Source organism: Cucurbita pepo, chromosome 2, assembly GCF_057944985.1.
Source record: "Cucurbita pepo subsp. pepo isolate OVF chromosome 2, ASM5794498v1, whole genome shotgun sequence".
Taxonomy (NCBI): domain Eukaryota; kingdom Viridiplantae; phylum Streptophyta; class Magnoliopsida; order Cucurbitales; family Cucurbitaceae; genus Cucurbita; species Cucurbita pepo.
The window spans coordinates 15,991,536-16,017,388 of record NC_141799.1 but is presented as its reverse complement, the minus strand read 5'-3'; the positions used below and the strand labels follow the sequence as shown (position 1 = coordinate 16,017,388).

General features: G+C 36.8%; 5 protein-coding genes across 8 annotated transcripts; 2 read left to right on the top strand and 3 right to left on the bottom strand.

Annotated features, from left to right (window-relative positions):
* The first annotated feature begins 2,670 nt into the window (after positions 1–2,670).
* Positions 2,671–4,855, top strand: LOC111787911 (uncharacterized). Of its 2 annotated transcripts, XM_023668005.2 has the most exons (6): positions 2,675–3,291; positions 3,382–3,444; positions 3,536–3,616; positions 3,723–3,781; positions 3,869–3,951; positions 4,591–4,855. In XM_023668005.2, the coding sequence occupies exons 1-5, from the start codon at positions 2,851–2,853 to the stop codon at positions 3,924–3,926; spliced, it is 702 nt and encodes a 233-aa protein (XP_023523773.2). In that variant the 5' UTR covers positions 2,675–2,850; the 3' UTR covers positions 3,927–3,951; positions 4,591–4,855. The 2 variants fall into 2 exon arrangements, 1 of the variants encoding a protein (XP_023523773.2); XR_015420023.1 differs by lacking the exons at positions 3,869–3,951; positions 4,591–4,855 and having other exon boundaries at positions 2,671–3,291; positions 3,536–3,682; positions 3,715–3,781.
* Positions 4,856–4,889: 34 nt separating this feature from the next.
* LOC111787908 (Pentatricopeptide repeat (PPR-like) superfamily protein) lies at positions 4,890–7,237 on the bottom strand. Its single transcript, XM_023668003.2, has one exon. It carries the CDS (start codon positions 7,133–7,135, stop codon positions 5,006–5,008), a length of 2,130 nt encoding a protein of 709 aa, XP_023523771.2. The 5' UTR covers positions 7,136–7,237; the 3' UTR covers positions 4,890–5,005.
* Positions 7,238–8,136: 899 nt separating this feature from the next.
* On the bottom strand, positions 8,137–9,184 carry LOC111787909 (NDR1/HIN1-like protein 13). The gene has a single exon (XM_023668004.2). The coding sequence runs from the start codon at positions 9,173–9,175 to the stop codon at positions 8,405–8,407; it is 771 nt and encodes a 256-aa protein (XP_023523772.1). The 5' UTR covers positions 9,176–9,184; the 3' UTR covers positions 8,137–8,404.
* Positions 9,185–11,043: 1,859 nt separating this feature from the next.
* Positions 11,044–17,113, bottom strand: LOC111787907 (beta-galactosidase 1). The gene is made up of 19 exons (XM_023668002.2): positions 16,565–17,113; positions 16,313–16,408; positions 16,129–16,241; positions 15,968–16,034; positions 15,777–15,869; positions 15,513–15,656; positions 14,959–15,047; positions 14,364–14,469; positions 14,180–14,267; positions 13,968–14,086; positions 13,725–13,889; positions 13,465–13,643; positions 13,252–13,361; positions 12,720–12,829; positions 12,524–12,634; positions 12,319–12,429; positions 12,028–12,233; positions 11,595–11,931; positions 11,044–11,460 (listed from the first exon to the last, which is right to left on the bottom strand). The coding sequence occupies exons 1-19, from the start codon at positions 16,721–16,723 to the stop codon at positions 11,350–11,352; spliced, it is 2,514 nt and encodes an 837-aa protein (XP_023523770.2). The 5' UTR covers positions 16,724–17,113; the 3' UTR covers positions 11,044–11,349.
* A 3,848-nt stretch (positions 17,114–20,961) lies between these two features.
* On the top strand, positions 20,962–25,853 carry LOC111789291 (DEAD-box ATP-dependent RNA helicase 20). 3 transcript variants are annotated; one of them, XM_023670010.2, is made up of 10 exons: positions 20,964–21,208; positions 22,136–22,401; positions 22,520–22,699; positions 22,794–22,955; positions 23,126–23,280; positions 23,770–23,862; positions 24,471–24,556; positions 24,668–24,894; positions 25,104–25,337; positions 25,472–25,853. In XM_023670010.2, the coding sequence occupies exons 1-10, from the start codon at positions 21,153–21,155 to the stop codon at positions 25,528–25,530; spliced, it is 1,518 nt and encodes a 505-aa protein (XP_023525778.2). In that variant the 5' UTR covers positions 20,964–21,152; the 3' UTR covers positions 25,531–25,853. The 3 variants fall into 3 exon arrangements, with proteins under 3 accessions (XP_023525779.2, XP_023525778.2, XP_086977731.1); XM_023670011.2 differs by lacking the exon at positions 22,520–22,699 and having other exon boundaries at positions 20,962–21,208; XM_087121605.1 differs by lacking the exon at positions 20,964–21,208 and having other exon boundaries at positions 22,207–22,401; positions 22,495–22,699.

The following is a 25,853-nucleotide window of genomic DNA, read 5'->3' as shown; positions in this document are numbered from 1 at the left end:
CATTTGTGTTCAAACTTTAGTTGACTTCCCATTTTCAATCATCATTTCAACATCTCTAAGCCCTAAATCCTATGCTGCCCTAAACCCTTTTGTTTTGACTTTCTCTAAAGCTTTGATTTCCTTTATGGTTTTTGAGAGTTGAGAAACCCAATACTGTTTTGTTTTGTTTTATGGGAATATGGACTTCTCTTCTCCCAACCTTTCTTTCCCTACTTTCCAACAAAATTATCATAAATTTATGTCTCCTTCTTGCCAATATTTTTGGCCTACAACTCACTAAAGATACTTTACAAGTGGTAAACATGGACATCATTATTGTTTTGACTTTCTATCCTATACTTTCTTCAAATTTCACTTTCTAAACTATCCAAACTATTCATATAAACCACACAATATTCAATCATCTCGTTGGATGAAAGTATGATATACTACATTTTCAAAATGAAAACGGACCAAATCATCTTTTGCCAGTTTTATGTTCTATAATAATTACTATTATGATTCTATTAATTGTTGCTTTAGTTTAGGCATGAAATAGGTTGTCATACCCGAGTAAATGAGGGGTACATAAATGAGTCGAGATCGCATTCGAATGAAAGTCATTTCGAGGAAAAAATGACTATGAAAGATTTAAAGTAAATAAATTATAATCTATACAAAAAATGTGCACTTTTCTTTTCGGTGGTTCAATCATAGAAACTTCGTACTTTGCAAGGAATGCAATGGAATATCGGGGCTACAAACTTCGTGCTTTGCAAGGAATGCAATGAAAATTCTAAATATTGTGATAATAAATTTGATGAGACCTTGAAAAAAAAAAATATGAAGATGCGTGACCATTTTGAAATAAATAAACATATTGCGTGAGTTCAAAATCGCTCGTATATATGACAATTTTACATTAATAATTGCCATGTAACAATGAGGCCCATGAAATAGCTTTTGGACTTTGAATTGGACCAACTTACATGTTTAGGCCCATGACCTAGTTTTTGCACATTAGATCGGCCAGGCTACATGATTCGGCCCATGAACTAGCTTTTGGACTTTCGATTGGGCATGCTTACTTGTTAAGGCCCATCAACTTGCTATAGGACTTTCAATTGGGCCAGCCTACATGTTTAGCCCATGAACTAGATTTCGGACTTTCGATTGGACCAGCTTACTTGTTAAGGCCCATGAACTTGCGATAGGACATTGGATTGGGCCAACTTACTTGTTCAGGCCCATGAACTTGCGATAAGACTTTCGATTGGGCCAGCTTACTTGTTAAGGCCCATGAACTTGCTATCGGACTTTCGATTGGGCCAGCATACATGCATAAACCCATGAACTAGCTGTTGGACTTTCTATTGAGCCTGCTTATTTGTTAAGGCCCTTGAACTTGCTATAGGAATTTCGATTGGGCCAGCTTACATGTTTAGGTTCATGAACTAGCTGTTGGACTTTCGATTGGCCCAGCTTACATGTTTAGGTTCATGAACTAGCTGTTGGACTTTCGATTGGCCCAGCTTACATGTTTAGGTTCATGAACTAGCTGTTGGACTTTCGATTGGGCCAGCTTACTTATTAAGGCCCATGAACTTGCGATCAGACTTTCGACTGGGCCAGCTTACTTGTTAACGCCCATGAACTTGCTATCGGACTTTCGATTGGGCCAGCCTACTTGTCAAGGCCCATGAACTTGCGATAGGACTTTCGATTGGGCCAGCTTACATGTTTAGGCCCATGAACTAGCTTTTGGACTTTCGATTGGGCCACCTTACCTGTTAAGGCCCATGAACTTGCTATAGGACTTTTGATTGGGCCAGCTTACATGTTCAGGCCCATGAACTAGCTTTTGGACTTTCGATTGGGCCTGCTCACTTGTTACGGCCCATGGACTTGCTATTGGACTTTCGATTGGGCCAGCTTACATGTTTAGGCCTATGAAGTAGCTTTTGGACTTTAGATTGGGCCAGCTTACTTGGCAAGGCCCATGAACTTGCGATAAGACTTTAGATTGGGCCTGCTTACTCGTTAAGGCCCATGAACTTTCTATAGGTCTTTCGATTGGGCCAGCTTACATGTTTAGGCCCAAGAACTAGCTTTTGGACTTTCGATTGGGCCTGCTCACTTGTTACGGCCCATGAACTTGCTATAGGACTTTCGATTGGGCCAGCTTACTTGTCAAGGCCCATGAACTTGCGATAGGACTTTCGATTGGGCCTGCTTACTCGTCAAGGCCTATGAACTTTCTATAGGTCTTTCGATTGGGCCAGCTTACTTGTTAAGGCCCATGAACTTGCGATAGGACTTTCGATTGGGCCTGCTTACTCGTCAAGGCCCATGAACTTTCTATATCTTTCGATTGGGCCAGCTTACTTGTTAAGGCCCATGAACTTGCTATAGGAATTTCGTTTGGGCTAGCTTACATGTTTAGGCCCAATAACTAGCTTTTGGACTTTCGATTGGGCCTGCTTACTTGTTAAGGCCCATGAACTTGCTATAGGACTTTCGATTGGGCCAGCTTACTTGTTAAGGCCCATGAACTTGCGATTGGACTTTTGATTGGGCCAGCTTACATGTTAAGACCCATGAACTTGCTACAAGACTTTCGATTGGGCTAGCCTACATGTTTAGGACGATGTTGGTGAAGTGAGACAATTATCTCGCAGGTTTCCAAAATTACTGTTTGAAGGTAAAAAGTAAAACTCAAAAACTCGTATCTCCGGCAATCCAACTCTTTAAAACAAGAGCTGGCCATATGTAAGTACAGTAGGGCGATCGGAGTCCGTCGAGAACTAACCGGAGCTTGAGCAAAAGCCTCTAGTCCCAAACAATCGCAAGCCCTAGCAAGAAATCGGCGATATGGATTTCTCTGGAGGAGGAAACTGGAGCATGATCCCCAACATCCCTACTCTCAGCAACTCCTCTAATCTTTCCAATCAAGAATCCCTTTACCTTCAACAGCAGCAATTCTCCCTTCAGCAGCAGCAACAACAGCAACTATCCTTTCACCACCAGCCACAGCAATTCCAGCCGCAAATTCAACCCCAACAGCAATTTCAGCAGCAACAATCCTCCCCCCAATTTCAACAGCTACAACCTTCTCCTCAAATTCAGCCCCAACAACAACTCTCCACCCAATTCCAGCAGCAAATGCAACCCCAACATTTCCCCCAGCAGCAACAACAGCAATATCATTTTCAACAACAACAGCAGCGGCTTCTTCAACAGCAGCAGCAGCAACAGAAACAGCAGCAATATCATCAACACCAGTCTCTGGCTTCCCATTTTCATCTATTTCATGTAATGCCTTCAGAAACCCTGAATTTTGAGTGTTCTCTAATCTCCGTGTTTTGCGTTTGTTGACTTTCTTGGATGTTTTGTGTGTTGTAGCTTGTGGAGAAATTAGCGGATGCGATTGAGACTGGAGTTAGAGATCAGCAATCGGATGCATTGGTATCAATTTTGATTCTTTTTTGAAATTTTCTCTCAAGATTAATCATACCGTTGTTTCCTCTAATAATTTGTTCATTTAACGTTTTGGAAGGTCAATGATCTGAACAACCACTTTGAGAAATGCCAGCAACTGTTAAACTCGATATCTGGATCACTCAGCTCAAAGGCTATGGTAAAGTTGAAATGAGAAATCCATCACTACAAATGAGATATCACAATTTTTTTTTTTTTTTTTTTTTTTTTTTTTTTTTTTTTTTTTTTTTGTCTTTTGGTTGCAGACAGTAGAGGGACAGAAGAAGAAGCTGGAAGAACATGAGCAGTTGTTAAGTTATCGAAGGTATGGTGGTAACCAATTTTTGGCTGTGGTTTGCATTAAACTGTCTTCTTCATCAATGGTCCTACTGATGATTCTCTATTAAAAAAGGGAACTGATTGGCAAATATAAGAGCTCCGTTGAAGAGCTTGTCAAGGGCGAGCCTTAGCCACTTCTCACCCATTCCTAATTAGGTAATACTTTCATTTATATTTACAGTTTCTTTTCCGTTTATCTCAATTGTCCAAGGTTCTGTTTGGCTTTCCTTCTCTATGTTGTCATCTTTTGCTAAATGGTTTGGTTGTGGGGTTGAAATTGAAAAGTGGTTTTCAGGAAAGAAATTCACACACCAAAACATAAATTATTTAAGATTAGTTTTTGTACATTCTCAACACTAAATGTTGTTTAGGTATCTTCTCATGATATCACCTTAGGACTGAGTTGAGGGTCATAGAGTTTCTCTGCTACTTCCTCTCCCACATTCCCTCGAAACGTAAGCGTTTCTATTCTAAAAGTGGGTTCGAAGTTGAATACAATTCAGATATTGTGTGTATTGATCCGTTATGTATTGTTCTAGATGTCTTAGGGGTTAGCTGCATAATAGTCGATCCACACTTTTTGTTGACATGTTTTGGGATGCGAGAAAAAGGAATGTACTGTTACATTTCGGAGAGAGTAAACCAAATGCTTGTATATGGATATGAATTTTCAATCGATTCAACGCCATCCGTGCTTTCCTTCAATTTTGGTTCAAATTCATTTAAATTGTCTCTTATCAAAAGAAAGGAAAAAGAAACTTGAAGTACATACTTATGAATTCTACACCATTTCAGGCCTGGCTAGCATCATGTACCTGTTTTGAAGGGATGTGAAAAGAGCTGCTTTCACCGGGTCTTGCAATTCCATGGAGGGGCTTTTATCTAATCTGCCTCCCTGCATTTCATAACACGATGATATGATGCACAGTTGAATTCAATCCTCTCTGTTCTCTTCGACTTTTTCAGAAACTTCTGTTACCTATAACGTATCTTGTACAGTTATTCCAACAGTTGACTTCTAAAATTAATGAACAGTAGATAAATGTTAAATTTGGATTGATGCTCCACTGTTATATCATTAGCTAAATGCAGCCTTAAGTGACCATTTTTCATTTTGAATTTCCTTAATTAAGGATAAACCATCATCAGCTTCACACATATGGAGAGAGCTTTCTAGTAAAAGATTTCAGTAATGTTGTTCTTGAACATTCTATTCAATAATACTATCATCAAAATCTCGACTTTCAATCTGAAGAGCCAAATCATGAAGAATTTCATCAACTCTCTCTAAACCTTCTTGCATTGAGTTTCCTGCTTTGAACATATGAACCTTTTTCTTCACCTCAATCCAGCTGCACCCAGGAACTTTTTTTAAACCCTTCATCCTTGCCGAGATCCTGACCCTCGCAGAGTCCTCCCATCTACAGCTTGCAGAATAAATATTCGACAGCAACATATGGCTTCCTGTTATCTCGGAATCCAGATTTAAAATCTGAGAGCCAGTTTCTTCTGCTAGATCTGTATCCTTGTGCATCCTGCAAGAGTTGAGAAGAGCACTCCAGATATAAGCATTGGGTTTGATTGGCATGCTCTTGACTATGTTACTTGCTTCTTCCACGAGCCCAGCACGACCTAGAAGATCGACCATGCACGCATAGTGCTCCATCTGAGGTTTGATCTTGAAGTTCTGTAGCATCTGATCGAAAAGCCAACGGCCTTCGGCAACAAGACCGGCATGACTACAAGCAGAAAGAGCAGCAATAAAGGTAACATCATCTGGTCTAAATCCTGATTTGATCATCTCGTCAAAAGTTACGAGAGCATCTTTACCAAGTCCATGCATTCCATATCCTGCAATCATTGTGTTCCATGAGATTAAATCTCGATTTTCTAGTTTTCCGAACACCAAACAGCCTGGCTTGAAACTTCCACATTTTGTATACATGTTAATCAATCCATTTCCCACCAGTATGTTATCTTCCATCCGAGCTCTAATCACATGACCGTGCATTTCCCTACCAAGATTCAGAGCTGCTAGCATAGCACAAATTGATAGAACACTAGATATAGTCACTGAGTTCGCTTTTACATTTGCAAGCTGCATTTGGCGAAAAACTTCCAAAGATTTTTCTCCAAATCCATTAGAAGCAAATCCACAAATGACTGCGCTCCAAGTTATGACACTAGGTTTCATCTCTGGACAGCCTTCCATTTTCTCAAGCTCAGAAAACGCTTCAAAAGCTTTGTCATATAATCCAGATTCAGCATAAGAGGATATAAGAGAATTCCAACTCACAAGATTCTTCACTTTCATCTCATGAAATAACTTCTCTGCATCTCTTATGTCTCCTCCTTTTCCATATACAGTTATAAGCGCATTTTTAGCAAACAAGTAATCTTCGAAACCTCCCTTTACTATATATCCATGAACCATCTGACCCCTGTCAAATGTATCTAAATCAGCACAAACAGATAACACCACAGCAAGCATTTCAGCAGTGGCACCAACACCTTTCATCCTCATCTTGCTAAACAAGGCAATAGTTTCTTCAAGATGACCGCACCGAGCATGACTTGACAGCAAAGAAGTCCAAGTTACAGGGTTCGGCTCGACCCCTTCCAACTCCATTTGAAGGAACATCCTAGAAGCACCATTAACATCATAATTATAGGCATAGCCAGAAACCATAGTGTTCCAAGAAATTACACTTTTAACACGCATTTTGTCAAACACTTTTCGAGCATCATCCATTCGTCGGAGTTTCACATACATTCCCATCAATTCATTCACAACGTGCAAATGATTCTGGAATCCAAATTGTACAACATGACAATGAAGACTCTTGCACAAATTGAAAATACCCAAATTGGAAGAAGCCCTCAAAACCAGAGGAAAAGTAAACCCATCAGCCAAAACCCCAAAATTTCTCATTTTCCCATAAAGTTGAAGGGCTTCTCTACTATAACCATCTACATTTGCTCTTATAATCGAATTCCACAACAGCAAGTTCGACAAACCTTCAAATGGCACAGTATCAAACACTTTCCGAGCATCGAAAACAAAACCAGAACGGGCATAGACGGACACAAGCCGGGCGGCAACGAACGCCGACGAACAGGCGCCAGTGACAACGGTGGCGGAATGAACTTGTTTGCAATCTCGAATCCCATTGCATTGCCGAAGAAGACGATCGAAAGAATCGAGAAGCTCGTCGTCATACGTGATTGAGGAAAAATGGGAGTTGAAATAGTATCGAGAATGAGAGGGGAAATTGATTGTGAATCGTGGAAAACAAAACGAAGCTGAATTGAATCGCTGATAAGAAAATGCATACAGCATGAATCGAAGATGCTAATTATGAAGGTTTAGGGTTTTGAATCCCACAAATTTGAGATTGGCGCGAATTTATGAGATGCCCACAGGCCACAATCGCAATTACCATAATTTTGCGAAGAAAGTAAAACGAAGAAACGACATGTCGGAAGAACGCATAATTATAAGATTAAAGTATACAAAATTTCAATTAATTCTTGTAATTTTAAAATTTTCAATTTCTTCTCTACCTTACTTTACAATTATATTTTATATATACAAATATATAAACCGAGGAGGGTAAAATTGGAATTTTAGGAAAAAGGCACATTAATAAGTAATAATAAAAGGGAATGGGAAACAATAAAAGCGAGTAAAAGAAGAAAAATTCTGAGGGGCTATTCTGGAATTTCAAGTGGGAGCGGGGCCAAATTGCACAAAGGAAAACCACAATAATTCAAAGGTATTAAAAAAAAAGTAAACTAAACTAAAGTCTCTCCACCGACACAAATATTATAAACTTTTTTAAAAATCAAATGACATATTTGTGTATCATATATTATATTATGCACACAGCTCATTCCCAACAAAACTTAGATTATGACCTTTGACCCTAAGTCCCCCACTCTCAATTAATTAAGATTCTCTTCCATATTTATTTAATTCTATGCAATAATTTCATTTTTGTAAAAAAAAATATTTAAATTCACATATAAGTGTTAGGACATTATTATTTTATTTATGAATAATAAAATAAAATTCTCTCTCAAGGACCCCCAAAAAAATAAATATAAATAAAACAACTAGCTACCCTTGCACACGTTCTTTACAGCAATGAATGAATAATTAAATTATAAAGTCAGCCAAATTAATTCTGCATTTTCCGACTACTATATATCACCAACAATCATTATCTTATTATAAATCCCTCTTTATTCTCCACATTAAATAATTTAATTACAGTAAGACTTTATTAAATAATCTAAAATTACCTGCCCCCAACTTCAATCCAATCAGAAGAGTAGTGATTAAAAAAAATAATATACATTATTGAATCTTAAAAAATATATCAAATTTACAAAATATTCTAAATATTTGGACAAAAAACCAAAAATAAAATAGTTGCAAAAGTTTAGGAAAAAAAAGAAGTGTATAATCAGGGAAGGCGAAAATTAAAATTTCGGGAAACGAAAAATACAAAAAAAAAAAAAAAAAGTAATAATAATAAAATAAAACCAGAGACCTCTTTGCTTCTTCGTGTTCTTTGTATTCTTCAAATTTTCTTCTCCTCTGTTTTCAGATCGTCCATTTCCAGATCTTTACACGAAGATCAACCTTACATTTTGCGCCGGAAGTTGAGGCGGTGGCCGGAGATTTACCGGTGGGAACAGTTACTGAAATTCCGTCACAAGAAACTCTAATTCCGATTTTAGGGCTCTTGAGTGCTCCCATCTTCAATTTCACCTTCGTATCGAGTTGAATCTCCAATGGAAGACCTTTCTTGCTCTTCATACTGCTCTTCAAGGTACTTTCCGACGAGCTATCTAGTTGGTGGCTCTTGCTGAGAATCGAGGTCTTCAACAGAGTTGTGTTCTTCGTATCGTGAACAAATCCAGGCAATACGCCATCGCCGACATCGATTCCATTGGAGAATACTGAAATCGAGACCGGATTGTAAGTGAACACGAGCTTTTTGTTGGGGTTTCTGGCGGAAACGTTGAGATCGAACTTCGAATTGAGGAGTGAAGAGGAAGTGATGTTGAAATAGGAGAGTTTCACGGCGGAGACGGTGAAGGACGGCCGGTGAGGACGGTAGATTAGGTAAACAACGGCGGAGGCAATGGCGAGGAGGAAGATTAGGAGGATGAGAGTTAGAGATAACCAGAGGCAGACGGAGCAGCAGCAACTGCGGCTGCGGCGACGGCGATGGTGCGGTTGAGGGTGGTAGGCAGGGCGGGTAGCGCCGTAGAGTTGAGATTTAGTTGCTGGAAATGGAGCGGTCTTGGGGGCCGGAGCGCCGTTGGCGGCCGTGGCCGCGGCAGCGTTGGGGTAGACTCTATCCGTCATGGGGCTGGAGAGGGAATTTTGGCGTGAAATTGAAAGGCTATTGATTTATTTTTCAGTGAAATCAAAATGGGATTTTAAAGAGCCTTTTTCGAAGAGGAGGGAACACAGAAACCGAGCGACATTGGGGGCTGACTGTAATTTGTAGAAACAAAGTGGATATATTCGGAAATATGAAAAATAAATGAATTCTTTTTTAAATTGGTAAAACATTTATAAATATTTTTTTTTAAAAAAAAAAATATGATAAAAATTGATTTTTCATTCATTATTATAAAGGATTTTTGCACTGTTTTTTTTTTTATCTTTCGATTTTTCTAATCTAATGCCTTTACATTTAAATTTTAGGCGTTTTATTTTTGTGTTTCAACCTTCAAAATTTTATTTTAATTTTTAAAATTAAAAAAAAGTAACTATGGAAAAATCTTCAATAATATTATTTTTTAATAATTTAAATGAATAGTTTTAAATCAATGAAGTAAAATCAATACAAGCATACTTCAACTCTAATTCAAATTTACCTCTTTTAAATTTTATATATTCTCTTTATTGTGCTCGAATAAAAAAAAAAACATAATTATTAAAATTATAAGGACTAAATTGATTAACATTTTTAAAAAAAATATAAGGGATGGTCAATTTTTTTTTTTTTTTTTTTTTTTTTTTTTTTTTAACTAAGGGTGTAGAGATTAATAGCGTGATTGCGATTGAAAAATGTGAAGACACCGCACCTAAAAATGCCTGTTGAGCTGTTTGATTCTTTATACTTATCTGTCTGCCAATCATTGATATTTCTTATTATTTTAATTGGTCAAATAATTTTAAATAAATTTCAATATTATTTTCAAACTTTTATTTATTCCTAATAAATTCAAAATTTCCGTTGCATATTCATATTCATACCCACCACTCGGTGCGGATCTAAACCAATTAATTAAACATATCTTATGTATTTATTTTGTGAAGGTGAAGAGCTTTTAGGATGTGTAAATCATATGAAATAATATTATTGATTAAAAGACGACAGGTGGAAATAATGAACAAATTGAAAAAGAAATTTTTTTTGATGGAGAAGTCAAATATTCGAAATTGTTGAATTCAAAAAGAAAAAAAAAAAATTGTACAATGTTTTTATGAGATTAAATGTGAGGGTAAAAATTTGATAGCTATAATACTTTAACTGATTGAGTTATGTTCATGTTAGCTTAAATAATTGAAATTTACAGTAAAAAAAATGGGTAGCTGAAAAGATTATGATCTTTCCATGAAAAAGCATCATATTTTGATATCAAGTACATTTTTTTTTTTACGTTACTTACAGAAAGTACGTTAAAATAAACATAAGATAATGGGATCACAACAAGCAGACAGAGGATTGAGTGGACAAAGTTTTGTTCTATGTGGCATTTGAGCGTTTAAATTGTCTTCACTGGAGTGATGGAAGCAAATGACGTATCTTTTTGGTTTCTTCATTCTTAGAACACAAGGACACGGTGGCCACTACTTTGCCCACATGGTACCCTCCATGGTAATGCCAAATTGACATCACAGTGCCTTTGGAGAACTCTCATTGAAATGAGATTGACATTGACCTTGCTTAGATAAAATTATATGAATAAGAACAAAACATGTGGAAAGAACTCGTATAGGTTGGTAGAGATAGTTTTCACTTTTGGAAGGTAGAAGTAAGAAACGTAATCATGTCACAGGAGATGGAGGAGAACGTAATGAAAGTCCTAAATATCCAACTAAATTAAAAGATGAGAAAGCATCCATCTAAGAACTTAATTGATTAAGACATCGTTAACGTGACAGAGTAGACATGAACAGAAGCCAGAGGCTTCCATTTTCTTTCAAGAACTTGTTGGAAAAAAAGTGATAAGAACAGAAGCACATGGATTCAATAATTAAAACCTCAAAGTGCTTCTGTGACACAAACAAACCTACAATAATTTCATTTCTCCTAACTTTTTCTATAATAATATGGTGACTGGCCGGTGAGAATCCCAACAAAAACAGCTAACTATTTACCCTTAATCCCAATCTCAATAATAGCTTTTCTTCCATCAGTCTCTCTGTCGTATATTTTGTACAACTTCACCAATGGAGATCTGCCATAATGAATGACTGTGTTTTGCTTCATTCTACACTTCCAACTTCAACCAATAACTAATCCATCAGCTGCACACGACTTCCACCGACAGTTTCTTCATCACGTTCGGACACGGGTCGCCTCCGAACATCTCTGGCGCCACCGTTACCGCGCAGAAGTTTTGACCAACGCATGTCTGCAAGAGCCAGGGAAATTAGACATGACTTGAACCAGGTCTACTAAATTTGGTTGTCAAAGTAACTCGTATGATACTAAATCCTAAGTAGGTGGCTAACATGGCTTAAACTCATTTCCCTAAGTCATCCTTACCCGTTCAAAAGCATCATATGAGCGATGGGCGTGGCAGCTTCCCTCCCGGAAACTTCCACATTCGCCTTGCGGAGTTCCGAAGCTAGCAAACTTGACTGATGAAATCTTCTGGCCAGGGCCACAGGACAGATGAGCTTTTGGCCTCAGGGGCTTGTTAACTTTACCTGAGGCTTGCATCTGCCAGTTCATAAGCGTTGGTTGCCACTCATTGATATTGACACACACAGTTTCCACATCTCTCCTAACCAGAGAAATTCCGTTCGGGTCGCCGCCCCATTCTTCAAACACAACCAACAGATTTCCTGTCGGGTTTAACCAAGAACGAGGAACATGATACCTAACAAAAACAATGATCAAAGAGCAGTTAGTTCATCAATGTTTGAAGAACAACCAAAAGAAGAGTTGGGATTCATTTTGGGATATTGTTGCCTACCATCTCTGAGACGCCTCGCCGCAGTTACTCAAGCATTTATTCTCATTGTATGTACCAGTATAATTGCAGTGATCACAAGAACCAGATGCCTTGTAAGCAGACCAGTAGCGCCCAATGCTCTGGCCATTTAACCATATTTGTCCTTTCCCCATGCTACTCATATCTAACGCTAGGGGTGAGCTACCAGCTGGAGCATTGAAAGTAGTCTGAATCATAACACATAAAATATATGTAAGTTGCAGAGTTCAAAGGCTAGGTAGAGAAAATCAGCTAATGATAGGCATAAGATACCTTAAACCATGTTAAGGGTTGCATTTGAGCAATGAGAGATCCCTGAATCCATTCGACAGAGGAACTTCCACTGAGTGAATGAAGGCTCATTGCTTCTCCATCCAAACCAATCTAAATGACAATGTTGAAAGATGTCAGGTGTTAGACATGGTGATGCTGGGACATCAGACAGCTAGAGAACAGTATCAGTGAACCATGTACAAACCTTGTAGGTCCATTTCTGCCAGCTCAAGTCTCTTCTGCCCTCGTTGAGACCGTTCAGATTAACCGGGCCGAGAACACCAGCATTCCACATCTCAAAATGTGGACCAACATTCTGAATCATATCACAAGAGATCACAATGTTTACATCGTTTAAGTGACCGTTCTAAGTCTCTATTTGTAAGAAAGAGAAAACTCACCGGGAGACCGACTGCGATACTTAGAAGTGCAATTTTGTTGTTCCCTGCCCTTAAGTTCACCCCCTGTCTAAATGTTAGCTTTGGGAAGTCTAAACTTCCATAAGCAGTTCCTGTGAAAGGAAAAGTGCATTTGAGTTAGCTGCAATTTGACTATGAATCAGCAAAAAGTCAGAATGTTCTTTTCAATCATCGACTTTGTAGCCTTTAAAGGACTCGAATCACGTTCGACATCTATTTGGATTCTGAAAAGGTTTCTTGTGAGATCCCACATCGGTTAGGGAGGAGAACGAAACACCCTTTCATAAGGGTGGGAAACCTCTCCCTACCAAACGCCCTTTAAAAACCTTGAGGAGAAGCCCGAAAGGAAAAGCCCAAAAAGGACCATATCTGCTAGCGGTGGGCTTGGGCTGTTACATTTCTTGAGGTTCCAAAGATTTTGGAGAAAGCCACTTTCTTAAACATTCAAAGTTAAGTTGTATCATCTATGACTAATGAGAAAGATGAACCTTGAATCTATAATAATTTTACACACCTGCTAGTTGACCGTTAACGAAAACGTGCATAGCATGGCCAGCTGACAAGACCGTAAGAACAGGATACTTTCCACTCCACAAAAATCCTTCATTAGAATCAATATGTACACTGCAAAAGAAGCACAATTTATAGAGAAATTCGTCACGATTACTGAAAAACATGAGAATAAAAAGGCTAAAAAGAATGAATTGTGCAAATATCCATCACTTACTCTGTTGTGTACCACAAGTAATCAGTGGCATCTCTTGTAGTATTTATCTGTTCTAACAATCCTACTGTAGTAAACGCTTTATCATTGTACGAGGCTGGCTCTTCATTGTACGCCTTCCACGATAAACTACCGTGCATCGGAACCGGGGACATCTTCATTCTTGCAGTTTGAGCACCAACCTGAGCAAAAGAATTTCAATATATACTCAAAAAAACTAAAATCAATGCAGATTTAATTTGTTAGCCGAGTCTTTCCCTTACCCTTGCAGTATTATAAACTGTATTTTTGCAGTCTGGAAGAATGCTGATAGACCAAGGCGGAATGTTGTAGTGCATGCTACCAAAAGCTACCGTTGCATAGGATCTCGGGTTGTAATTCGAAAGGAATGCAGCACAAGCACCAGATTTTGATTTGAATACATGAGCCTGTGAGGACATTGAATTTAGAGATTAAGTTTTGTAGGTTCATAAAGATAGTTGCAGATAAAAGAAGAAAATGCTCACCTCTTGATAGTTCCCGAGTCGAGTCACGATCGGATCTCCTGACACAAGAGCTGGTTCACAAAGTTTTATTGCTCGGTGTAGATCTTTCAGATGACCCCATTTGGGTTGCCTCAATAAGCCTGCATCAAGAGTCAAGTAGTTAGCTCTCAAATGAATGGTTCCACTACTGTTATAGGATATAATCCATATTAACAGGAGTATCATGAGCTTACCATATTCGTCAATAGGGGCATCGTAATCATAACTAGTAGCAATGAAAGGACCACCAGCAGTTCGTCCGAAATTTGTTCCACCATGATACTTGAAAACAAACAAAAACGAGTCGAAATCAGTTGACTGATCAAATATGTTCTTCCTGATTAGGAAACTCAACCAATAAGAAACTCTTAGTCTTACCATATAGTAGTTTATGAAAGATCCTCCCTTCTGAATGAACCTTGCAACAGCAAAAGCCATGTCTTCAGCTGGTCTATGAGGAACTGCACCTCCAAACTGAGTGAACCTGTAAGAAAAACGCGAAAAGAAAACAAGAAGAATTAGTCAGACTCCTAAAGATGGTTTTGCCATGGCCACATGTATCATTCTTTATAAGGAAAAGTACAAAGAAGACAATATCTGCTAGCGGTGGGATTCAGCAGTTACAAATGATATTAGAGCCAAACATCAGGCAATGTGCCAGCGAAGAGGTTGAGACCCGAAAGGGGTGGACACGAGGCGGTGTGCCAGCTAGGACGTTGGACTGAAGGGAGGGGATTGGGGGTCCTACATCGATTGGAGAATGGAACGAGTGCCAGCGAAGACATTGGGCTCCGAAGGGGGATGAATTTGAATAGGGAAATGAAGCATTAAGAGTGTGAAAACCTCTCCCTAGCAGACGCGTTTTAAAAACTTTGAAGGGAAGCCCAAAAGGGAGCTCAAAGGGGACAATATCTGCTAGCGGTGGGCTTGGGTAGTTAGGTACTCCATATGATATAAGAGCATGACAACTTACCATCCGGTCCAAGCTTCTGTCCACATCTTGGGTTTATAGGCTTTGTTCGGAGAGAAATAATCGCAATAGAACCCATTGCAGGTGTTAATCTGTCAGGACCAAACAATATACTGAGTTTAGTAGCAATATCGTAACAATGATTTCACCAAAACTTGTTCAAAGTATATTCCATTCAAAATTTACCGGGAACTGAAGTATATGACAAGAAGTTGCATAACAATCAGCATTAAAAGAATTCACAGATATCAACGGAAATATAATAATACAATAAAGAAACAACCAGACAGAAGAACAGCAAACATGATCCATGTGCAATGCAAATGATTATTAAATCATTCACAAAAAACATTTAAAGCCCACTCCCAAACATGACACGTGAAAGATTTAAAACCAAATATTGAGAACAAGAAGAAGAAAGTCTACTAATGCTTTCTTAAGTAAAAATGGTATCAAAGTCAATCACTGGACGATGCAAGGCATTGGTTGGAGTAGGGCTAGACCCTCTCCATAGCAAACACGTTTTAAAAATTTGAGGGAAAGTCGGTAATACTTACAATAGGATCCGGAGCATCGTCTTGCTTGCACATGACCCATGGAACACCAGTGCCAAGTCCCAAAGCCATTTGTGCAGCCCATGTCGAGTAAGCTTTTCCTGGTGCACCGAGTTCATATTCCATAGGTCCATATTCATTCTCAATCTGTACAAAATATCAAAAAGGAAGGTGCTTCCTCACTCACTCAGGCTTTTCATGTCAATGACAACTTTAAGAAAAGAGAATCTATCTTATCAGTGAGAAGTGTTTTGTATTGTTGCTTACCTGAGATAAAATTATAGGACCACCTTGGGATTCATATAGCCTCTCTGCTTTCATCATATCAACAATTTTCTCGGTAAATTTTTGCATTTGAAACTAGATTATCCAAAAACAGAAGAGAAATTTGATTTAGAAAACAAGTCAAATCAAAAGAATGTAACATGAACACACAGAACCAACACAAAAACACCTACCTTGAAAGGGGCATTATCTGTCCTGAAGCTGATACCAGGAATGTACTTCAACCAAACAGGAAACCCACTAAGAACATAAACCAAAGAACATTTGATCAATTTTTCTAAAACTTCAAGGTGTTTAATAATAAGAAAACGAGACTTTACTAATTATGCATTACCCAAAGTTCCACTCAGCACAAATATAAGGACCAATCCTGAGATGAACATAAAGCCCAGCTTGCTGCACCAGCTTCACAAACCTAACCAAATCATAGTTTCCCTCGAAGTAGTACTGCAAGATAATGATCCAAAATTAGGCCAAAAGGTTAAAAAATGAGAGAAAATAATATAATCCTCCATTACTTTTCCAGGTGCAGGCTCGTGCCCATTCCAAAAGACGTAAGTCTCAACCACATCTAGACCTCCCTCCTTAGCCTTCTGAATAAGATCTGGCCACATCTATGGGAGCCCATAAAGAACAAAGTTCCAAAATAAGTAGAGAACCCAGAAAAAACCAATATAGTCATATGTTCAAGAATCTATGAATGCCCATCTGAATAAGCAGCCAAAAAACCAGGAAACAAGAACAGAAAAGGAAAAAGAAATAGACATTACCTCAGGAGTGCTTCTTGGATAGTGAATGGATCCAGAAATGAGAATCCTCCTCTGCCCATTAATGATAATAGCCTTGGAATCATAAGAAACAGAGGCTTCGACAGTAAACACACCAAATAAACAAAGAAGCACTGGTATCACACTCCACATTTCCGCCATGGAAACGGAACAACAAACCTCAGCCCTCCAAAGCTTGAACCAACCAAAGGCCAATGGAGCTTGTGGAGGCTCTTTCTGTGTTATTCTTGTTCCTTTCCCCTCGTGGGCGCTTTATTATATGCTTCTATACTCACAGATTGGGTAAAATAAAAGAAACCCAGCTGGGGCTTAAGCCCATTTGTTCACTCTATATTCTAACCTCACTTTTTTTGGGAGCTTTTGTAAAATCTTTCTAAACGGAGAGTGAATTTTTGGTAATGGGCTGCGTGATTTGTTGTGGCTTGAAAAAATGAAGATGCTCTTCAGCTGGTTTTAAACAACTCGATAATGGAGGATGGACTGTGTGGGACCCTCTTCCTCTTTCGCCATACTTGCACTGCCGCGGAACTTCGTCCAATCAAGCTTGATTGCTTAAGAACACTTCCTTTTTCCTTATTCAGCCAAAATAAATAGCTAATTATTTTTATAATTTTATAAATGATTAATTGAAAGAAAAAAAAAAAAAAAGGAAAAGAAAATTGATTTTTGATTAATTTAATTTAAAATTTAAACATTACAAAGATTCTTTAACACAATCCCTATGCCGCCGGTTTCATTCCTACTTTTCCGGCCCATTACTCCTTTGAGCTTGCGTGATGTCCACGTTCATTTGTCGCGCGTGAGGTTCTTTTTTTAGTACAAGCGCGTGAAGGAATATTAAACTTTTTGGAAATATCAATTATTTTGGCAACAGCTTCCAAACCCTAAATCCTTTTTACTTAAGTTGTTCAAGGAAAAGGGAAGGCTGAATTTGACTATCTTCAATAATAAATTTTGAATTTAATGAGGTTGATAGGAATAATAATAAGAATAATACTTGTTAGAGATATATCATGAAAGCCTTTTTATATCTTCCGCATGTTAATATAAATTAACAATAACTTAAAAGAGTACGTTAAAATATAATTTTAATTCTCGTATTTTATTTTTATATATATATGAATGATCGAACAATCTCATCTCAATCTCAAACTTAAATCTTAAATAAAAAAAAATAGTAATTACTCGCTATAACAAATTTAATATTTAATTATCAATTTTCTCCGTCATTAAATATGTATGATGATGGTTTTAAAATTGTTCGTGACGATTCAAAATCGACATCAAAACCACCTTTTTTTACATACATTTATTATGATAAGTGTGAATCAACATTGTATGAACGGGTTGATGATAGTCTAATCAAACGAACTATGATGATAGTTTGATACGATAACAATTTACAACAACTTCAGCCATACATTACATAGGGTCAATATCAATTAAGTAAAACCAACCTAATTTAATTAACATATTAATTTGACCAATTGGGTGACACCACTTGTCGACCCATAAGAGTATGAGATCAAAATCGGGGAATGCTCAGCTACTTTGAGAGTTAACATTTGAATATTTATTTATTTTTTAATCCATTAAACTATATTTAAGTTAATATATTGAATTACGTTATCTTTATAAATAAAATTAATTAATTATGAATTAGGTAAATTTCAATTAAGTGGAGGGCATGTGTATTTCAACCTAATCACTTAGATAATTACATCAAATTAAATTCAACACAAACCCAACTAATTAAGCTTATTTTCACGATAACACATCTATCCATATGTATTAATAATTTTAAGCCTCTAAAAGAATGACATTTTAAATTGGTTATGTACTGACATATTAATTGCGTCATTCAATCAATTATAAATTTTTCTTTTTATGTGATATCAATAAATACATATATTACCTGCCAATCAACTGCATGTAATAAATATAGATTTTAAAAACTACATTTAGATATAAATACAAAAATAAAATATAAGGTGAAAAGCGTGGGAATATTATGGGAATTTCGGAGGAGGCTTTGACAGCTCGGATAGTAGACGTCCTTTCCCACGTGTAAGATGACCTTTTGAACTAAAAAATAAAATAAAATAAATAAATAAAAAGTTGGCTGATTTGACTCGGAAGTGGAAATGGGTAGCAACCTGGCGGTGTTTTTTATATTATTATTATTTTTTAAACTTTATATTATTATTATTATTATTAAATTAATACAATATATATTTTTTATATTATTAAGAAACACTTCTAATTTTAGGGTTGATGACGATGAACCATATTAAACAATATTAATGATAGGTTTGAGCTATTACAAATAGTATTAGAGCCAGACATCGAGAGTATCTAGCGAGAACATTGGGCTGTAAGGAAGGTGACACGGAGGATATTGGGTCCAACCGATGGATTATGAGATCCCACATCAATAGAAGAAAATAACAAATAATTTCCTAAAATTAATATTTTTCAAATCCAATGAAATAGTTAATATTTTTGTGTGTGATATATATAATCCATGAATAGCTAAAATTCATTCCATTTAATATTGGCTTTAACATTATGTTTGGATTAAATAATAATAATAATAAGTCGATGAGAATTTATTTGTAATAAGTCCCTTATATACACGTGGACCAACAAGATAGTAAAAATTTAACGCGGCAATGTAAATGTGGTTGTAATAATGCACCGTTTGAAAGAGATTAGACAAACAATAATCTTGATTAATTGCGGGCCCAACTCCAAAATGGTGTAAAAAAAGTCAATGCAATTTTGTTGTTATTATTATTGTTATGTAGCTCCCACTTTATTGCACATAAATAACAAAACTTATTTTAGATTTCCCATATTTTAATATTTGAATTTATGAACTTACAGTAAGTTATTAAAATAGTTTTTTTTTTAATAAAAATAATTTTAATATTTATTAAAAATACAGCTATTAAATCTGAAGAACATGTTATTAAGACTTTATACTCTTACTTAATTTTTGTTATAAAAAGAAAAAAGAAAAGTATTTTTAGATCTCGTAATTTTATATTTCTGCAAGATTAATATTTTATTTATTATATTTTCCCTCTCTATTGCATGTCATTTATAATTTATAATTTTTATTAACCAATTGGATGCATAGTCTTCCAAACATAATTAAATTGGTTTAAAATATGTATGGTTGAGACTTTGACTTTTAGATCTTCTACGCTCCGTTGTAGCTTTAGTCTAAATAAATAAATACGTAAATAAAAAAAGCTATTAGTTTAATTAGGGTGGGAATTTCTAGCCGATCTCGAATATTACATTTATTTATACAATATTTAAAATATCCTCGCTATTATATACCTGGCCATTCAAACTTTTGCAATCAAAGTCACTTTTAATGTAAATGCTCATTTGAAAATATGGAGCATAAATGAGTCAATTTCGGCATAAATTGACGTTAAATGAAATAGATTTTTTTTTTTTTTTTTTTTTTTTTTTAGTGAATGGACTAAATTTTACAAAAATAAAAAAATAATATATATTCGGATAATATTTAAAGTTTATAAATATACTATTTGTGTCTAATTGAAAATGTTTGATTCAGTTTTAAACTATGTTTTATATCTAATAAATTACGAGCTTTCAAATTATAAGTTATAGTCTCCGATCATTAATTTTTTATTTTTTTTTTCTATTTGGTCCTTGATTTATTTCCAATTTGCTTCATCATCCCTATTAACTTCATTTATTGTTATTCTTTTTAAAAGAAAAAAGATAGTTAAGTTTATCTAAATTAACCACTTATTCTTTTTTATCTTTCCATATTCTTGTCGATCAACCAAATAAGTTCGAAGACTGGAAGAATAAAAGAAAGTAATAATAATAATAAAATTAAAAACTTGGATGCCCACCTTGATTATTGGCATATAGGCTAGTTGATAAGCATGTGGGTAATACCACATCAGCATGGGAAAAGTGGATGGGTGTTACACATCAGCAACTAAGCATTGCTGCTGATGAGCCTAGTGGGCTCGAATACTTCTTAGTGGGCTCTGGTTGTTGGCCCACGTAGCTTTCTATGAATGGGCCGAGTTCATGGACCTGAATTAAGGTCGTGTGGCGATTTTCATTTTTCAACGAGAAAAAACAATATTTATTTTACCTCAAAAAGGAGAGAGAGAGAGAGAGAGAGAGAGAGAGAGAGAGAGAGAGAGAAGCAATATTTCAATAAACTTTCAATAAATGATAAACCATTTAATATATGTATTTTACCTTTTTTTTAATAACTAAACCGTATATATCGTTTGTTTTTTCAAATGAATTAAGATTCTTAGATGAAATTATTGCAGAGATGTTGTTTAATATATAATAAGCTTGAATTAAAAATTTTAATATCATTAATATTAATCTGGTCGAGGAAGACACGGCAGAAAGACGTAGCCGTACGATTAGCAAGCCTCGATCGAGCGAAGGGCACAGGGAACTCGGTGTCGATTGTTAATCGCCTTTACCAAACTGAGACAGCTTCTAAAACCCTTAAATTCCCGCTTCCGTCACCTTCTTTCCGGCGAGCTTCGGCGCCATGAGTCGCTACGACAGCCGCACCTCCGATCCCACTTCTTACCGCGACCGTAGAAGGTCTCTCTAACTTCCTCCTTTTCCTCTTTACCCTTTCGAATGTAGGTTTTTGTTTTGGTTTCTGTGGATTTTGAGCTTTTTTTAATGGTTCTAGGTTTTGCGACCTTGTTTAATTTCCACGATAATGTGGGACTTCTCGAATTGGGTAATGGGTTTTAGTTGCTTGGAGAATTACATCGTAGCTGATTGATTAGTATTCGGATTATGGCTTCAGTTGGACTTGTTTCAGCCTTTTCTAGTGGCGAAGGGTTTTCGTTGATTATACGAAGAGTTTAAAAGCTGTTTTTGGTTTCTAAAATATATTTGTTCTCTTCCCTTCTCATTGGAGCTGGAACGTAATTGCATAATTGTTTATATATCTTGTTTTCTCTTGTGGGGTTTTATTTTACTTTTTCTTAGTTTTATAATCGAGGTTATCTATTTAAAAAAATCATGGACTGGTGACTAGATAATGTGAGTAGTAGATTTTTGTAAAGAAGGAACTTGATTAATTTATTGAAATAGCTTTCAGAAGCTGTTATGCCGAAGGAACACTTGGAAGAGATTTTATGGGAGAGGTGGAGGAGGAAAGTGGGTCCCATTTAGTGAGGTGGAACTGTGTAAATACCTGCCAATTGTTTATTTTTTTTGTTCCTTTGGCTTGATCTTGGGCTCCTTCACCTGTTTCCTTATTTTTTTATTCTTCTTTCGAAGATTAAACTCTCCAAATTTAATCAACTACTGATTTCTCATACCAATCTTCTAAATTGGCCTGTTTATAAGTTTTTTTTTTTTTTTTATTGTAGATGTAGCTTAATGTTTTTTTTTTTTTGGAAATTGATGATGTATCTACATTGACTTCTTAGGATAAACCACCTGGGTGATTCTATGTTTATTTTCTTAAATAACGGGGCTCTCTCTTTCAACCTGTTTTTTGGGGTGCTGCAGTGATTCAGGTTTTGGTGGGTCTACAGGCTATAGCAATTCAGTGCGATCCTCCTCTAGCAAGAGTGACTATCATGCTTCTGAGGCCCCAAAAAAGGTGGATTTGGATGGATTACCTCATTTTGAGAAGAACTTCTACATTGAGGCATCATCAGTGGCGGAAATGACAGAGAGAGAGGTTGAGGAGTATCGAAAAAGGAGGGAAATCACTGTAGAAGGTCGCGATGTTCCAAAACCAGTCAAGTCTTTCCGTGATGTTGGATTTCCTGGTACATTCCTTATATTTCATTTAATGGTTATCTTTAAAGTTTAAGCATCATTCTTGAATGTACATTTTTTCATTATAATTTATGTATACAAAGATTATGAACATATGGCGCGTGTCAGATTATGTCATGCAAGAAATTGCCAAAGCTGGCTTCACTGAACCTACTCCTATTCAGTCCCAAGGATGGCCAATGGCACTTAAAGGTCGAGATCTCATTGGTATTGCAGAAACGGGGTCAGGGAAAACACTTGCATACCTTTTGCCTGCAATTGTCCATGTCAATGCCCAGCCAATCCTTTGTAAGAAAATAATATGCAAATTGTAAATGCCTAATTGTGGTCGTTATGTTCAAATGGACTGATTTCATTTTTTTCATTTCATAATTTTACTCAGCTCCTGGAGATGGTCCAATTGTGTTAGTTCTAGCTCCTACTCGTGAACTTGCAGTTCAAATTCAACAAGAAGCTACAAAATTTGGTGCATCTTCGAAGATTAAGAACACATGCATATATGGTGGTGTTCCCAAAGGACCTCAAGTGCGTGATCTTCAGAAAGGTAGATGGTGAAATAAATTCAAGATGTCCATACTAACCAAGTTTGAGGTGTCAATGAACACTTCCTTCTTACTACCATACCTAGTGTGATTATTTCTTGTTTTTTTGTGTCCTCTTTTCGTTGTTTATGATAGCAAGATGAATGACCCCTTCTTAAAATACTGACACCAGGAGTTGAAATTGTAATTGCTACACCGGGAAGATTGATTGATATGATGGAGTCACATCATACAAACTTACGAAGGGTTACTTACCTTGTACTGGATGAGGCTGATCGGATGCTAGATATGGGATTTGACCCTCAAATACGAAAAATTGTTTCACAGGTTTAAGTTCTACTCTACATGTAATTACATTACTGTCATTACTGTATGTCTTTGTTCTTTGCATAGGTTTAATAGATCTAAGATAAAAGTTCCAAAAAATAACAAGTAAAAAGGGTAACTTTCTGGTAGTCTGGGACCTCTGGTTTGTTCGAAAACCCCAGTTTTGGGATGTTTTGCAACTCACTTTTCTTCTAGACCTCTACTCTCTTAAATTTTTTTGGGTCTGTAAATTTTGCTGGAATTAGGTTCTGTATGATAATGCGGACTCTAAATGAATCGGCTGTTCAGAAAATTTGTTAAAAACTGAGTTGTATTTTCTTGGCTTGTGGTGCAGTCCTGGTTGACAGCCAGCTTTTGAGCCAAGCATTTATGTGTGTTTTTGGTGGCTTTACTTGTGCTCATTTTTTATGGGTTAGTTGGTGTTGACATTAAATTGTGTTGTGCTTAATTCTTATAAGTTTCTCAAATGCTACTTTATTTTCAATACAGATTCGGCCTGATCGGCAAACTTTGTACTGGAGTGCTACCTGGCCTAAAGAAGTTGAACAATTGGCCAGGAAGTTTCTATACAATCCATACAAGGTAAAGACTCTAACTCATACATCCATATAAGGGACATAAATATGGTCTTATGTTCGTAACATTATTGTCAGATCTCAGATTGGTTAGAGGGATAACGAAACATTTCTTATAAGAGTGTGGAAACCTCTGCCTAGTACGCGTGTTTTAAAACATTGTGGTGAAGCCCTTGAAGGAAAAGCTGAAAGAGAACAATATCTGTTAGCGGTGGGCTTGGGCTGTTACCACATGGTATCAGAGCCAGACACCAAGCGATGTTCCAGCAAGAACGTTGCCCCTAAAGGGGTGGATTGTGAGATCCCACATTGGTTGGAGAGGGGAACGAAACATTCCTTGTTAGGGTGTGGAAACCTCTCCCTAATAGACGCATTTTAAAATTTTGAAGGAAAGTTGAAAGAAGACAATTATTTTTACTGTTTCGAAAGAATTCACCGTGAAATAAAGTTTTTATTTTTCAGGACAACAGCTGAAGACGGTAATTGCAAAAAAATTTCTTCAAAATATAAATATATTACTATTCTTTCTCTTGTGGGTGGAGGGGGAAGGAGAAGGGTGGTCTTTAATATTCTTAATGTTGTAATCGACTTTTTTTGTTTATGTAATTTGCACAGGTCATCATTGGTTCTCCAGACCTGAAAGCTAATCATGCCATACGCCAACATGTTGATATCGTCTCTGAAAATCAGAAATATAACAAGTGAGTGGAGCTTGTGGGATCTTTTGTCGTTTACTTATTTTTTTGGGGACCCATTTCCCATAAGCCGTTCAGGGTATGATAAGAAGTAACTGGTACTGACTAGTTTTCCAGATTGGTGAAATTGCTGGAGGATATAATGGATGGGAGTCGAATCCTGATCTTTATGGATACCAAGAAAGGCTGTGATCAAATTACCCGACAGCTTCGCATGGATGGTTGGCCTGCACTTTCAATTCATGGTGATAAGAGTCAAGCAGAAAGGGATTGGGTCCTCTCAGAATTTAGGTCTGGCAAGAGCCCTATAATGACGGCTACAGATGTTGCTGCTCGTGGTTTAGGTATGTATTGTATATGAAAATTTTAAGGTGCGACAGTGTACAGTGCTCATGTGAGATCACACGTCGGTTGAGGAGAAGAACGAAACATTCTTTATAAGGGTGTGGAAAACTCTCCCTAACATACGCATTTTAAAATCTTTGTGGCTGAAGCTTTTATGAAGCATTTTATTGCTCTCTCTAATATTTCCTAATATGTCATTCCATTGCAGATGTAAAGGACGTAAAATATGTAATAAATTACGATTTTCCTGGATCTCTTGAGGATTATGTACATCGAATTGGTCGAACAGGAAGAGCTGGAGCAAAAGGAACTGCATACACTTTCTTCACCGCTGCTAATGCAAGATTTGCTAAAGAACTCATAGCGATTCTTGAAGAAGCTGGACAGAAGGTTAGTCCTGAACTGGCAGCAATGGGTCGTGGTGCGCCTCCTCCTCCCTCAGGTTAGTTATTTCCATGCAAGTGAAATGGTGTTCTTGTTCCCATTACTGCCAAAATACTCTTAAGAATCAATACCAAGGATAAAAGGAATAGCAATCAAGAATGTTGTTGAGTATCAACATTTCATCTTAATCAGGTCATGGGGGGTTCCGAGATCGTGGAAGGGGTTTTGGTGGTGGCCGATCATGGAGTTGATTATCAAACTTGATGACTTCAGACAATTATTAGTGTCCTGCAGTCACTGTGTTGCCATTGCAAAAGTGGGTATGCTGAATACTACCACTTAACCCTTTGAACAGATCCATCTACTCTACTTTTACCAACACATGACAGGAAGGTGAAAGTTGTTTGGGATTTTGATGTACAAGAAAGAGTTCCATTTTTTTTTTCCCCTAGAAGAAAAATGTTAAAGTCAACGTGTATTTAGTAGACAAATTGTTCAAACATGCTGCAGTACGGTATTTATGATCTTTTCTATTGTGTTGGAAAGTAAACCTCTTCATTATTTCTCAACAATA

What these genes read in the sequence shown, in the direction of transcription:
- LOC111787911 (XM_023668005.2), top strand. Translation starts at nt 2,851, where the DNA reads ATGGATTTCTCTGGAGGAGGAAACTGGAGCATGATCCCCAACATCCCT. An exon ending in ATCAGCAATCGGATGCATTG is followed by an intron (nt 3,445 to 3,535) that starts GTATCAATTTTG and finishes ACGTTTTGGAAG; the next exon opens with GTCAATGATCTGAACAACCA. An exon ending in CACTCAGCTCAAAGGCTATG is followed by an intron (nt 3,617 to 3,722) that starts GTAAAGTTGAAA and finishes TTTTGGTTGCAG; the next exon opens with ACAGTAGAGGGACAGAAGAA.
- LOC111787908 (XM_023668003.2), bottom strand. Translation starts at nt 7,135, where the DNA reads ATGCTGTATGCATTTTCTTATCAGCGATTCAATTCAGCTTCGTTTTGT.
- LOC111787909 (XM_023668004.2), bottom strand. Translation starts at nt 9,175, where the DNA reads ATGACGGATAGAGTCTACCCCAACGCTGCCGCGGCCACGGCCGCCAAC.
- LOC111787907 (XM_023668002.2), bottom strand. Translation starts at nt 16,723, where the DNA reads ATGGCGGAAATGTGGAGTGTGATACCAGTGCTTCTTTGTTTATTTGGT. An exon ending in ACGATGCTCCGGATCCTATT is followed by an intron (nt 15,048 to 15,512) that starts GTAAGTATTACC and finishes TGGTCCTGACAG; the next exon opens with ATTAACACCTGCAATGGGTT. An exon ending in GTATCGCAGTCGGTCTCCCG is followed by an intron (nt 12,635 to 12,719) that starts GTGAGTTTTCTC and finishes GATATGATTCAG; the next exon opens with AATGTTGGTCCACATTTTGA.
- LOC111789291 (XM_023670010.2), top strand. Translation starts at nt 21,153, where the DNA reads ATGAGTCGCTACGACAGCCGCACCTCCGATCCCACTTCTTACCGCGAC. An exon ending in CCGTGATGTTGGATTTCCTG is followed by an intron (nt 22,402 to 22,519) that starts GTACATTCCTTA and finishes GGCGCGTGTCAG; the next exon opens with ATTATGTCATGCAAGAAATT. An exon ending in TGTTGCTGCTCGTGGTTTAG is followed by an intron (nt 24,895 to 25,103) that starts GTATGTATTGTA and finishes ATTCCATTGCAG; the next exon opens with ATGTAAAGGACGTAAAATAT.